The 13689-nt window shown below is 51.4% G+C and overlaps 1 protein-coding gene across 3 annotated transcripts in view; it reads right to left on the bottom strand.

Annotated features, from left to right (window-relative positions):
• Positions 1-2330: 2330 nt before the first annotated feature.
• Positions 2331-13689, bottom strand: part of CERS4 (ceramide synthase 4) — a 38609-nt gene continuing 27250 nt past the window's right edge. For all 3 annotated transcript variants that reach the window (XM_037824401.1, XM_037824400.1, XM_037824402.1), the window contains exons 3-11: positions 11173-11290; positions 6587-6705; positions 6416-6473; positions 6048-6098; positions 5615-5707; positions 5255-5383; positions 4703-4806; positions 2844-3000; positions 2331-2763 (exon numbers count right to left, since the gene is read on the bottom strand). In XM_037824401.1, coding sequence (XP_037680329.1) covers positions 2587-2763; positions 2844-3000; positions 4703-4806; positions 5255-5383; positions 5615-5707; positions 6048-6098; positions 6416-6473; positions 6587-6705; positions 11173-11290 — 1006 coding nt within the window. In that variant the 3' untranslated portion in view covers positions 2331-2586. The remainder of the gene's footprint in view (positions 2764-2843; positions 3001-4702; positions 4807-5254; positions 5384-5614; positions 5708-6047; positions 6099-6415; positions 6474-6586; positions 6706-11172; positions 11291-13689) is intronic.

Raw genomic sequence — 13689 nt, 5'->3', positions numbered from 1 at the left:
CATTAGAGAAATCATAATTCTTGTTTCACAATACACTGTTAATGATTGGTCTGTGCATATCCCCTTATTCCATGCATATTTTTTTATTGAGTTGAAATTCACATAACAAAATTAACCATTTAAAAATAAACAACTCAGTGGCTTTGAATACAGTCACAATGTTGTGCAACCACCACATCCATCGAGGTTCCAAAACATTTTCATCACTCCAAAATGAAACCCCATACCCATTAAGTGGTTACTCCCTTTTCCCCTCCTCTTCATAATTGGTAACCACCAATCTGTGTTGTTTTTATGGACTTACTTATTAATCAATCATACAATGTGACCTTTTGGGTCTGGCTTCATATTTTTGAAGCATAATGTTTTTGAAGTTCATCTGCATTGTTGCATGTATCATATCAGTACCGCATTCCTTTTCATGACTATTTCATTGTTTTGATATATCACAATTTCCTTATCCATTCATCCATTGATGGACTTTTGGGTTGTTTCTACCTTTTGGCTATTGTGAATGATGCTGCTGTGAACATTTGGATGCAAAATTTGTTTGAATACCAGTTTTCAGTTCTTTGGGGCATATACCTAGGAGTGGAATTGTTGGGTTATTTGACAATTCTATGTTTAACTATTTGAGGAACTGCCAAACCATTTTTTTTTCACAGCAGCTAAACTGTTTTATAGCCCCACCAGGAATGTATAAGGGTTCCAATTTCTCCATATCCTCACCAACATTTATTTCCCACTTTTTTTATTATACACATCCTCATAGGTGTGAAGTAGTATCTCACTGTGGTTTTGATGTGCATCTCCCTAATGGCTAATGATGATGAACACCTTTTCATGTGTGTTGGCCCTTTGTATCACCTACTTTGGAGAAATGTCTATTCAAGTCCTTTGTCCATTAAAAAAATTTTTTTTTGAGTTTTAAGAGTTCTTTATCAGATTTATGGTTTGCAAATATTTTCTCCCATTCTACAGGTTGTCTTTTTGCATGTCACTTATAAATTGTATTTATTAATGTCATGAATATCTGTCACCACACCTCCACACTTCAAAAACTAGAACAGTGACAGTAATTTATATCGACCTGTATCTCACCCTCTTGCCTCGCCAGGTCAAAGGTAACATCACTATTCTGAATTTTGTGATTTTATTTTGCTATTAAAGAAGTATTCTACTAGATAGACACGTATGCCTAAACAATACATCGTTTAGAGTTCCTTTTCAACTTTATAGAATGGCCAACAATTTTACATGATGCTAAATGGTTTTCCAAAGTTGTCATATCAATTCATAACACCCCCCCCCCAAGAGCAACGTATGTGAAATTCCTATTGATCCTCTTCATCTCCAACACTTGCTATGTTCCAATTTTTTTTATTTTTGCCAAATGACTGGTCTAAAATATTATCTCATGGCCTGGATTTGCATTGCCAAGATTGTTGATGAGACTGGATTTCCTAAATTTATTGGCTTCAGTGTTTTCTGTAAATGTCCATGATGTCTTTTGCTCTCATTTCCTTTTAAGGTTGCTTGTTCTTTTCTTATTGATGAAGTACTAGGAACCCTTAGGGGCATCTTTAGGGATAAAGGAGAACGCATTTATACCTTTGCTAGATATTCCCAAATTTCTACTGGCAATGCATGAAAGCTGGTTTCCCTACAGTCTCACCAACAGAGGGTTGGTGTATTTTTGCCGATATGGCTGGCAAGAAGTGGTAAATCAGTGTAGTTTTAATTTGCACTTTGCTTACACTGAGCGAGTATGGCCAGCTTTTCATTTGCTTAGGGGTCATTTGCATTTTCCCTCTATGGACCCTCTATACAATCTTGTGGTTGTGACATCTGGGGTATAGGACAGTGGCCCCCCAGCCTCAGTCTGGAGGACATCCCATTGCAGAGCCACAGAAGCCTGTGGGAATGAACCCCCTGCCTGTTTCACTGTCTCCAGGGAGACCCTGGGGACCATGCAGATGCAGCTCTGCTAACCTTGAGCCTCCCTTCTACCCTCCTCTCAGCCTCTGGCCTCTGTGTGATCTTGGGCAAAGGACTTGAACTCTCTACGCCTGGTCCCTTCTCATCTGCTGGCCAATGGCTACCCCGAGGGTTAAAAGAGGTGGCTTGTCTCAGGAGCTGGCTGGCCTGCCTCGCGCACTGCCTGTACCCCCTAGGGGTGGGGGGCACATGTCCACTCCCTCCCCAGTCCCTGCAGCCCGGGGTGGCAGTGAGTATCCTGTCAAGTGGGGTTTACAGAATCCTGGCTCACTCGGGAGCCTCCCAGAATGGAGAAGGAACTGTCACAGGGACACAAGCTCTCAGGCTGACAGTTCGGCTCCACTCAAGTTTTATTGGGCCCCTGCAGGATGGGGCTCCCCACAGTCCCCAGGCTGTAGCCTGGAAGTAGCTCTGTCCAGTTGCCCAGAGGGAGCGAGGGTGGGGAGGAGGAGGGGGCTGGAGACAGATCATCAGCCCTCCCTCTTGGGTTGGGGCTCTCCCTGTCTCCACAGAGCTGGCCCAAGGACCATCCCATGAATCCAAGCCACTGGGCTTGGGGGGCAGCCCTTTCCAGCTAGCTTCAGCTGGCTATGTGGCCAGCGTGTGCCCGTTGGCCAGCCGCCCGGCTGCCCGGCTCCGGGGGCCCTCAGTGGAGGCTTCCCCAGGCCCGCGAGCTGCCCCATTCCTCAGCTGCAGATGCTCCTTGGTGGCCTCCTCCTCGCTCGAGTCCAGCTCTTCCACATCACTACGGACGTCCTTCTCCATCTGGGGAACAGGAAGGGGGCCAGAGCTCAGGGCAAAGAACAGGGGCTGGGATGGGGGCTCCAACCCTTATCTGGCCCTACCTGGCCCTTCTTCATGAAGTTGCAGAGCATACGCAGGATGAGGTAAGACCAGAAGACGTGCAGCAGCTGCAGCAGCATCAAGAGTGCATTGAAGAAGTAGTAGCCAAAGAAGGGGCCTCTGTCGATAATGGACTCGTAGTACGTGGTGTAGAGGATCCTGCGGTGGGAAGGACAGGTGGGATTCACCAGCTGCCAGGGCCCCGCAGCCTTCAACCCCAGTCCTAGGGATCACTAACTTGCATGGCCTTCCCTGCACTGGAACCTTTTGTGGCTCCTGACTGCCCCCGGGATGACAACTTGGTTCTTCAGCTAGGCATCTGAGGTCCCCTCTCACCTGGCCATACCAAATTACAGAAAAGTACCTGAGTTTCCTGATTGGGCTGTTCATGACCATAACCTGAAGGAGATGCATCATATTCTGGCTGCAACCCTGAAAGGCCCTTTTGTACTTTCTCATCTCTTCTCAAACCCCCAATACCACTCTCCCACAGCCTCACCCTCAGCAGGGGACCTGCCTCCTCACCTCGCAAGAACGTGGACACAAAACCCAAGCTGCAAAGCTTTCTTGACCTACTTTGCCCCCCTGGTTACTGCCTCATTTCTTTTCCTTTGAAACTGTCATCTCCCTTCCCCATCCCCCCAGCAGGTTTTCACACACACTCCTAACCTCCCCATGCAGGCCACTGGGGACTGCCCTTCTCCCTGACACTTTTCCTCACTTGCTTTTAGGGACCCTGCACTGCCACTTCCCACCTCACAACCACACCATCTGTCTCCAGGACTGGCCACCTCGTCCACACCCAGTCCCCGGGGGTCCCGCCCAGTCTTCCAGCTGCTGCAGACACTGGCTATGCGCTGGCAACTCCTATCATTTACATCTCCCTGGGACCCCAGATGGGTGTGTCCCACCCCCCACCCCCACTTCACATCTCCTCCAACCCAACCCAGCCGGGGCTGACCTCCCGTCCCTGCAACAGTTGTGCACAGTTAATGGTGGCTCCGTTTTCCAAATCTACCCATTTGGCTCACCCACTGCTCCAGCACCCCCATCATCACCCACCTGGATCAGTACAGGGACCTCCACCTTGGTCTGCCACTGGCTCCCACCCTAGCTCCCCGTGGCAGCCAGAGGGCGCCCATGAGCACCTGAGTCAGGACCCCTCCCTCCTCTGTCCACAGCTTTCCATGGCTCCCACCTCCCTTCAGGCCCTCCCTGCCCTCACCGCCTCCTGCTCTCCCCCTGGCTCCCACCACTCCAGCCACAGAGGCCTCCCCACCTGTTCCTCTAACACACCAGGCATGGATCAGCCTCAGGGCCTTTGCACAGGCTGTTCCCCCTGCCTGGAACACTCTTCCCCTAGATGAGCACCATCTCTTCCTCAGTTCTCTCTGTGCACATGCTGTCACAAGGCCTCCTCAAAGCACCCTGTCTAATCTCCACCCACTGCCCCTGCCCTTCCGTGCTTAATTTTTCTCTTTAGCACATTATCACTCCCTGACGTGCTCTACATTTAATTTAACTGCCTCATTTATCACCAGACCCTCACTTCAGTTCCATCAGGGCAGGGGCTTCCTGTTTTCTCTCTGCTGAGTCTCTACCACCTGGCACAGGTGAGAGTCACATTCTTGGGCAAGGGCATTCACGAGCCCCCTTCATGCCCCAGGCGTACTTGGTCACACGGACCCAGCCCAGTTCTCTGTCTCTCACCTTTGCACATGCTGTGCCCTGTGTCAGGAACGCCCTTCCCTGACTCCTCCTTCAGCCTGCCAGCCAGCAGCCCCACCTGGGCAGTGTGGCGAGGCTGAGGTGGGCGGCCGAGCCCTCCCCCAGCCCAGCCCCCCCAGGAGGGCGGACTCACTGGGTGGGGAAGAGCACCAGGCGGGTGTAGAAGAAGACGAGGGAGAAGATGAGGAAGAGAATGTCACACACTGGCCGGCGTGCGTAGTTGAACATCTTACCGGCCTGCAGAGGGCACCAAAAACAAAGGGGCTAAGGCCAGGAAACCCCGCGGAGGCAGTGGGGTCAGGCCAGGGGTGGAGCCTGTCACAGGAAAAAGCTGTGGGCGGGGCCAGGTGAGCGGTGGGGGTGGGAAGAGCCTCCTCTCCGGGAGCTGGCGAGAAAAGGTAGAGACCCTAGCAGTGAAGCTTCATCTCCCAGAAGAGCTGAGGGGCTCAGGGCCCCACTCCCCAAGGCAGTTAGGGCGGTACCTCACCTCCCAGGTCGCCAAGGGGCGGGGCCTCATCTCCCAGGAAGGCTAGGAGGGGTGGGGCCTCCCCGCCCGGGCGGCTGGGGGCGGAGCCTCATTTCCTTGGGTAGCTGGGGGCGGGGTGGGGCGGGGCCTCCCTCCCGGGGAGGGGTTAGGAGGGCAGAGGAGGGGAAAGGAGGAAAGCGACGGCCAAGGCCCGCCCACCTCCAGCAGGTAGTCGGAGGCGTCGTGCAGAAGCAGCACCAGAGACCCGATGCGCAGCAGGTTGGTGCTGTAGGAGAAGGTGATGAGGATGATGGTCACGAAGTGGTGCAGCACCTGCTCCTTGAAATCCTATGGGAGACGGGGGCTGACAGCAGAGCCGGGGCTCGGCTGGCCGAGGGCCTGGAGTACGCCCGCTCTGGGGGGCGATGCAGCCTCTGCACCTCGTGGACATCAGGCCTCTGTCCAGGGGCACCGGGGGACTCTCAGGGTGGGGCTGTGAGGCTGCCACTCCCATCCCCACTCCCTGTCCAGGTACTGGGTTGGGCAGCCCCCAATGCATGGCTCCTGAGCTGGCCTCACCTTGCGTTTGATGTCAAAGGGCAGCGTGATCAGCAGTGAGACGTAGAAACTCAGTTCCAGGAGGTACCACCAGTACAACGTTGGCTTCAGGGGCTGCAGGGTGGGCAGGGCAAGTTTAGCTGAGGGGAGTGGAGGCTCCTACCAGGCAGGGGCCTGGCCCAAGGCCATGCCCCTGCTTGCCTAAAACCAGGACACCAGATCCCCAGGGATGAGGAAGGTGAGAGCTCCCCGTCCCTGGAGGTAATCAAGAACAGCAGTTTTGTGGCAGCTCCTGCCCCAAGTTTCCAGACTCCTGGACTCTCTCTCCAGGACACGAGCAAGTCAAACATCGATGGGAGAGCAAGAATTGGAGGGGAGTCAGGGGCCTGGCATCCTGCTTCGGCTCTCTGTGGCCAGAGGAACCTCCAGCCTCCAAGGACCCCTCACTACTCACCTGTTTGGGGTAATTGTCCCAGCACATTGATGGTGTCCACAGCCATGACTCCTGCGGGGAAATTACTCTGAGGCTGCCCAAAGAATCCCACTCCCCCCCCCCACAGCATTCTGGGGCCCCCTCAGGACTCCCACTGGCCCCTTAGGCACTCCCCTCCTATAGCCCGGCAGGATCCCAGCCTCCCATCCTCAGTACATGCCCAGTGAGTGAACGTTTACCTCGACTTTGCCAAGCTCTCTCCCTGCTCTGTGCCTTTGCTCGTGCTTCTCCCCATGCCTGCACCCTGCCCACCCCCAACCCTGGTCCAGTGCACAGTAGCAGCTGGTGAGAAAGGCAGAGGGGGCAGGGGGGGCACCAGGCACACTCACGTGATACAGGACTGCTAAGCCACCGAAGAAAGAGCACAGATAGAATAAAAACCTCCAGCTGTAGGCAGGAAAGGAGCCTGTGAGGCAGCTGCCCAAAGAGCAGCCTCCCCCTCCCATTTCCCCCACTCACAGCACCTCCAGGCCTCCCCCCAGCCCCAGCCCTTGGCCGACCTGGCTTCAGAAAACTTCTTGGTCAGGCAAGGCCGATCCTGGTTGCGACGGTTCCGGAACCAGCGCTGGGTCTGCTGCAGCGTGAAACCACACTGGGCAGCCAGGAGGGCCAGCTGGGGCTGCGGAGGAAGAGGTGGGGAGGGCCAAGGGTCCATGGAGGTTCCATGGGGGGTCCATGGGGGCTTTCCGCCCTTGCCCCAGGGCAGGCAGAACCCAGCTCTGCTCCACTCCCCTGCAGCCCCAAGCCTTGCCTATGGGGTAGGGATGTCCACTGAATAGAGACGGGGGTGAGAGGGGTGGGGGGTATGGGGGGGTCAGAGGGTGGGGCCCCAGAATAGTCGGGCCTTATCCTCACACTCAGGGCAGGGCAGAACCCAGCTCTGCTCACGGGGCAGCCAAGATGCTCGCAGGGACTAGGATATGAAAGGCGCTGCAACTCAACAACAAAATGACAAACCACCTGATTTAAAACTGGGTCAAAATATTGCAGGGTCTTACTGATAGGAACTAACTGTAATATGTAAACTCATAGACATGACATATAAGTTACCAAGATATAGAACGAGGCTAAAGAATGGGGAGTGGCTGCTTAGTATGAGCAGAATGTTCAACTAGGTTGAACTTAAATGTTTGGAAATGAACAGAGGTGATGGTAGCACGTTGTGAGAATAACTAACAGTGCTGAATGGTGCATGAATGAGGCGGAAAGGGGAAGCTCAGAGTCACATATGTCACCAGAAGGAAAGTTGGAGGTTAAAAGATGGGAATGTATAAAACAGTGAATTTTGTGGCGGACAATGTCCGTGATTAACTGTACAAATATTAGAGGTCTCTTCCATGTACCAGGACAAATGTACGACACTACAACTAGAAGTTAATAATAAAGAAGCTTATAGGAAAAAATATATACCTATTGCAAACTATATACTATAGTTAGTAGTATTTCAACATTCTTTCATAAACAGTAACAAATGTACCATACCAATACTGAGTCAATAATGGAGGGGGGGATGGTTAGGGGTATGGGAGGATTTGAGTTTCCTTTTTTTGTCTTTATTTCTTTTCTGGAGTAATGAAAATGTTCTAAAAATTGAAAAAAAATTAATTGTGGTGATGGATGCATAGCTGTATGATGGTACCAGGGGCAACTGATAGTACATTTTGGATCTTTGGATAATTGTATGGTATGTGAACAATCACAATAAAAAAAAATAATAAGTAAAAATGATATCAGGTGTGAGATTGAGACTATACCTTTAGAAGTATTTTCGCAACATAATTACTGAAATAATTAGCATGACATGACTGGTGAAAGCCCACAACAATTTTTACCAAAAAATTATGGTAATAATTATGGGACTAATATTTGGGCCTGTTTGTATTTCCCATTACATTTCTAGAATGCTTGTGTGTTGCTTGTACTGGAAATTCTTTAAAATAAAGCAGAGATATTCTCAGCATGACAAAAAAAAAAAAACAAAAAAACCTGGGTCAAGGGCTTGAATAGGTAGTTCCCCAAAGAACAGAAACAGATGGCCATTAGGCACATGAAAAGATGCTCAATGTCACTGCATTAGGGAAATGCAAATCAAAACCACAATGAGATATCACTTCACAGCCACTAGAATGGCTATGATTGAAAAAAATGGAAAATAACAAGTGTTGGCAAGGATGTGGGGAGACTGGAACACTCCTGCACTGTTGGCGGGAGTGTAAAATGGGGCAGCCACTGCAGAAAACAGTTGGTGATTTCTCAAAAAGTTAAACATAGAATTATCCCATGACCCAGCAATTCCGCTCCCTGGTGTATGCCCCAAAGAACTGAAAACAGACTCAAGCAAATACTTGTACACAAATCTGCACAGCAGTGCTATTCATAATAGCCAAAGGGTGGAAATGACCCAAGTGTCCATCAACAGATGAATGGATAAATAAAATGTGATCTCTCCTTACAACGGAATGCTCTCCATCCGTAAAAAGCAACATCGTGAAAACTAGAGATAGAGCTACCATTCGATCCAGCGATTGCACTTCTCGGGATATACCCGGAAGATCGGAAAGCAGTGACACGAACAGATATCTGCACGCCAATGTTCATAGCAGCATTATTCACAATTGCCAAGAGATGGAAACAACCCAAATGTCCATCAACAGATGAGTGGATAAATAAAATGTGGTATATACACACGATGGAATACTACGCGGCAGTAAGAAGGAACGATCTGGTGAAACATATGACAACATGGATGAACCTTGAAGACATAATGCTGAGCGAAATAAGCCAGGCACAAAAAGAGAAATATTATATGCTACCACTAATGTGAACTTTGAAAAATGTAAAACAAATGGTTTATAATGTAGAATGTAGGGGATCTAGCAGTAGAGAGCAATTAAGGAAGGGGGAACAATAATCCAAGAAGAACAGATAAGCTATTTAACGTTCTGGGGATGCCCAGAAATGACTATGGTCTGTTAATTTCTGATGGATGTAGTAGGAACAAGTTCACTGAAATGTTGCTATAGTATGTAACTTTCTTGGGGTAAAGTAGGAACATGTTGGAAGTTAAGCAGTTATCTTAGGTTAGTTGTCTTTTTCTTACTCCCTTGCTATGGTCTCTTTGAAATGTTCTTTTATTGTATGTTTGTTTTCTTTTTAACTTTTTTTTTCATACAGTTGATTTGAAAAAAGAAGGGAAAGTTAAAAAAAAAAAAAAGAAAAAAGACAAACAAGGAAAAAAAAAAAAAAAAAAAAAACAAACGATGTAGTGCCCCCTTGAGGAGCCTGTGGAGAATGCAGGGGTATTCGCCTACCCCACCTCCATGGTTGCTAACATGACCACAGACATAGGGGACTGGTGGTTTGATGGGTTGAGCCCTCTACCATAAGTTTCACCCTTGGGAAGACGGTTGCTGCAAAGGAGAGGCTAGGCCTCCCTGTATTTGTGCCTAAGAGTCTCCTCCTGAATGCCTCTTTGTTGCTCAGATGTGGCCCTCTCTCTCTGGCTAAGCCAACTTGAAAGGTGAAATCACTGCCCTCCCCCCTACGTGGGATCAGACACCCAGGGAAGTGAATCTCCCTGGCAACGTGGAATATGACTCCCGGGGAGGAATGTAGACCCGGCATCGTGGGATGGAGAACATCTTCTTGACCAAAAGGGGGATGTGAAAGGAAATGAAATAAGCTTCAGTGGCAGAGAGATTCCAAAACGAGCCGAGAGATCACTCTGGTGGGCACTCTTACGCACACTTTAGACAACCTTTTTTAGGTTCTAAAGAATTGGGGTAGCTGGTGGTGGATACCTGAAACTATTAAACTACAACCCAGAACCCATGAATCTCGAAGACAGTTGTACAAAAATGTAGCTTATGAGGGGTGACAATGGGATTGGGAATGCCATAAGGACCAAACTCCACTTTGTCTAGTTTATGGATCGATGTGTAGAAAAGTAGGGGAAGCAAACAAACAGACAAAGGTACCTAGTGTTCTTTTTTACTTCAATTGCTCTTTTTCACTCTAATTATTATTCTTGTTATTTTTGTGTGTGTGCTAATGAAGGTGTCAGGGATTGATTTAGGTGATGAATGTACAACTATGTAATGGTACTGTAAACAATCGAAAGTACAATTTGTTTTGTATGACTGCGTGGTATGTGAATATATCTCAATAAAATGATGATTAAAAAAAAAAAAAAAAAAAAAAAAAGCAACATCGTGATGCACGCTGCAACATGGAGCGCCCTTGAAAACATTATGCTGGGTGAAATAAGCCAGACACAAAAAAGTATATTGTTTGATTCTGCTTATATGAAATAGCTAGAATAAGCAAATTCATGGAGGCAGAAAGTAGATTAGAGGTTACTAGGGGCTGGGGGGTTGGGGGGCTGAGGGAATGAGGATTTAATGCTTAATGGATACTGAGGTTCGGTTTGCAGTCATGAAAAAGCTGTATTAACGGGAGGTGGTGACGGTGGCCCAACACTGTAAAAGTAATTAATGCCACTGAATTGTACACTTAAAAATGGCTAACATGGCCACTTTTATGTTACAATAAAAAAAGGGTGGGGGTGTAGGGTGGTAGGGTGCTTTCCTGCACCCCCCCCCCAACCAAAAACAGTTGGGTCTCAACCCTCTTTTCCCCAAAAGCCATTGAGACTTTGTCCCCAGTCAGCCTTACCTGTGATGGGGACTGCTGAGAAGAGGGGATCAAAAGACTGTCAGCTGCATAGAAGCTGCCCCCCCCACCTTCCCCCAGGGTATATTAACCCCACTCTACCCCCCTTGCCTTATGGATGGAATGGGGGGGGAAGCTCACAGGACAACTCCTCCTTCCCCGAAAAGTCAGGCCTTCCACTCCTCCCAAGACAAGAGAGAAACCTGTGCCCCCAGCCCCCAGCCCCAGGATCTGCCCATGGGGTGGTTGTGCCCACTGATGGAGCCCCGGGCAGACTGGAGGGTGGGGGCATTGTGGGGGTGCTAGGTCCTGGGCTTCCTCTGCCCCCCAAAACTGGGCCTCACACAACCCCCAGGCCCTGACCACAGGGCAGCCATGGCAGCTGAAGTGGATGGGGGGACGGGGGGGCCCTCACCTCCTTGGGTTTCTGTCCTTGCAGGCGGAAGTGTTCCTCCAGTGTGGCATTGGGCACCACCGGCCTCCTGGCCTGATCCCGCACCCCCAGCCACCGGCCAAGGGGCAGGGCGATGAATCTGTGTGCAAGGGAGACAGAGCTGGTCTGTCCAGGGGAGAAGAGACAGGCTTGGGGTGGGGGTTGGGGGAGTAGTGGCCCATGCTACAGGTAGGGAAACTGAGGCTCCGAGGGGACAAGTCCCCGGCCATGGAAGGACTGGAGGAGTGTGCAAGACTTGGAATCTTTCTTCTCCATCCAAGCAGAGGATCAGGAGCTCCGAACTGAAAAGGCCGTGGGCAGGGCTCCGATAAACTTCTCACTGCTACTGGAGGATGCACGCTCTGGGACCCAGAGGGGGCACCTGGTGGCCAGACCAGACTCAGGAAAGGAGCCAGACTGGTGCATCTTCAGGATGCAGCTGTGAGGGCCAATTCTTGGGGGTACCCAGGCACCTTCACCCACTCTTAAACCAGGGACAAGGGTCCCCTCGCTTCCTGTCTCATGGTGGCCTAAGTTCTGGTATGCCCTCCCCCCAGGCTGGGGGTTCCCCAAGGATAGTCAGGGTTGGTTCCCTCTCAGGGTCCCCCTCCAGCAGCCCCTGACTCCAAGGGTGGTTGGAGAAACCAGACCCTGGTCATTCACCACATTGTCCACAAGGGGGCGCCCCAAGGCCAGGGACTGGGACCAAATTTCATATCCTCCATCCCAGCATCACCCCTCATTCAGGGAAACTGAGGCCCAGAGCAGCCCAATAGGCAACTCATTCCAGTCTCCATCATATTTTGGGGTGGGTGGACTGATGTTTGTTGAGTGCTCACTATCTGCCAGGTTATACGCTGGCTCACTTAACCTTCCTGTTGACCCAACGGACAAAGTGAGGTTTCCAGCGGCCAAAGACATGCATGAAGTCACACCATGTGTTACAGACTCAGGGTTCGAACCCAGAACTCACTTTCCTTTCCTTTAATGAAAGCTAAAATCCCTGCCCCGCCCACTGCCCTTCTCAGGTGCCCTTGGGAAGTGATAACCAGTTAATTATGCAAACCCCCTGCAGGCTCCAAGGGTGAACCTGGCACAGTCCCACCCCTGCCCCCTGCACCCCCCCAGGGAGGGCAGAGGCTCACCCTCCGAGGCCAGGTTGAACTGGGACTCTGGGAATCCCACAGGCAAAGTCTCAGGCCCCAGCACCTCCCTGCTGTGCAACTTGGGGGGATCACTTGCCCTCTCTGTGCTTCAGTCTCCTTCCACTTGTGTAAAATGGGGACAGTGACAGTACCACCTCGGGGTTGCTCAATTGGGGATGGAGGTGAGATGCATGACCCGCCTAGAGCATAAGGAAACCACTTCCATGGAAGCTCCCAGGGTCCTCCCAGGCCTAGTCTGAGCCTGGGCGTCAGGAGGGACAAAGCGAGATGCACCACGCTCCCACACTCCCAGGCTCCTGAGGTAAGGGCTGGGACAGAAGGAGGGGCCCCAAGTGGGGGGCCCAGAGGGGATGAGGGAGGGGCAGGGCAGGCTTCCTTGGAACCCAGGCCTGAAGGAATTGCAGGACAGTCCAGGTAAGTGTCAAGGCTTAGGCCACGAAGGGCCACGCAGATCCGCAGACAGATGTGAGAGGAGGTGGGGGAGGTACACGTGGAGGAAGGCGGGTGCTGTGGGGCTTTATGTGGGGGGCAGGGGGTAGATCCTGAGGGTGGCTGAGAGCAGCGCAGAGCCAGGCAGGGGGTCTCAGGCAGGAGGAGGGCCTGGAACACAGCATTGGTCAATGTGGCCGTGGGAAGGGTGAAAGCACCCGGGACTGGGGGGAGGGGGACCCCAGGAGGGGCTCCTTAGGGACACGCATGCTGAGGACAGAAAGAAAGCCCAACCCTCTCCCAGGAGAGGGATCCCCAAGGAGAACAGGTGGAAGCCCTGTTCAATGTGGAGTCTGAAAGTGCACGGGGTTTGGCAAGGAGGTGCCTTGGGAACCAGGGCAAGGGGGCACACTCTTAGGGGATGGGAGCCAGGCTGCAAGGGGGCAGGGGGGGGAAAGTCGCGGTGAATGGGGGGTACAAAGGAGGGGACCTGAGTATAGACACTCCTTCCTCTGGCCAGGAAGGGGAAAGAAGAGGAAAGGTGTCAGAAGGAGCCTGGAGAGAGGGGAGAGGGGAGATGGGGGCCAGGGTAGGGCTTGCCCTCGGGGGGCAGAGGGAGGAGGCAGGGGCTTTCAGGGCAGGAGGAACTGGGCTTTCCTCACTGTTGGCATTTGGCCTCTGCAAAGCGGGTGTCTGTCCCCCAGGTCCCTGCCCCTGTTTGATAAAGATGCTGCAGCCAGATTTCTGATAAACCAGCACTCAGAGACCAGGGGGGATGTAGGTGGGTGCAGCTGGGGGACAGACTGGAGCCAAGAAGGGTGCTTTGTTTCAAAGCCAGGCTCTCCCTGGGACACACCACCACGACAATCCACAGTGCGGAAAGCACACGGGAAGCACTGCACAC

The sequence above is a fragment of the Choloepus didactylus genome (genome assembly GCF_015220235.1).
Source record: "Choloepus didactylus isolate mChoDid1 chromosome 25 unlocalized genomic scaffold, mChoDid1.pri SUPER_25_unloc2, whole genome shotgun sequence".
Classification (NCBI taxonomy): Eukaryota; Metazoa; Chordata; class Mammalia; order Pilosa; family Megalonychidae; genus Choloepus; species Choloepus didactylus.
Note: the sequence above shows the minus strand (reverse complement) of the source record. Positions and strands in the feature narration are given on the sequence as shown.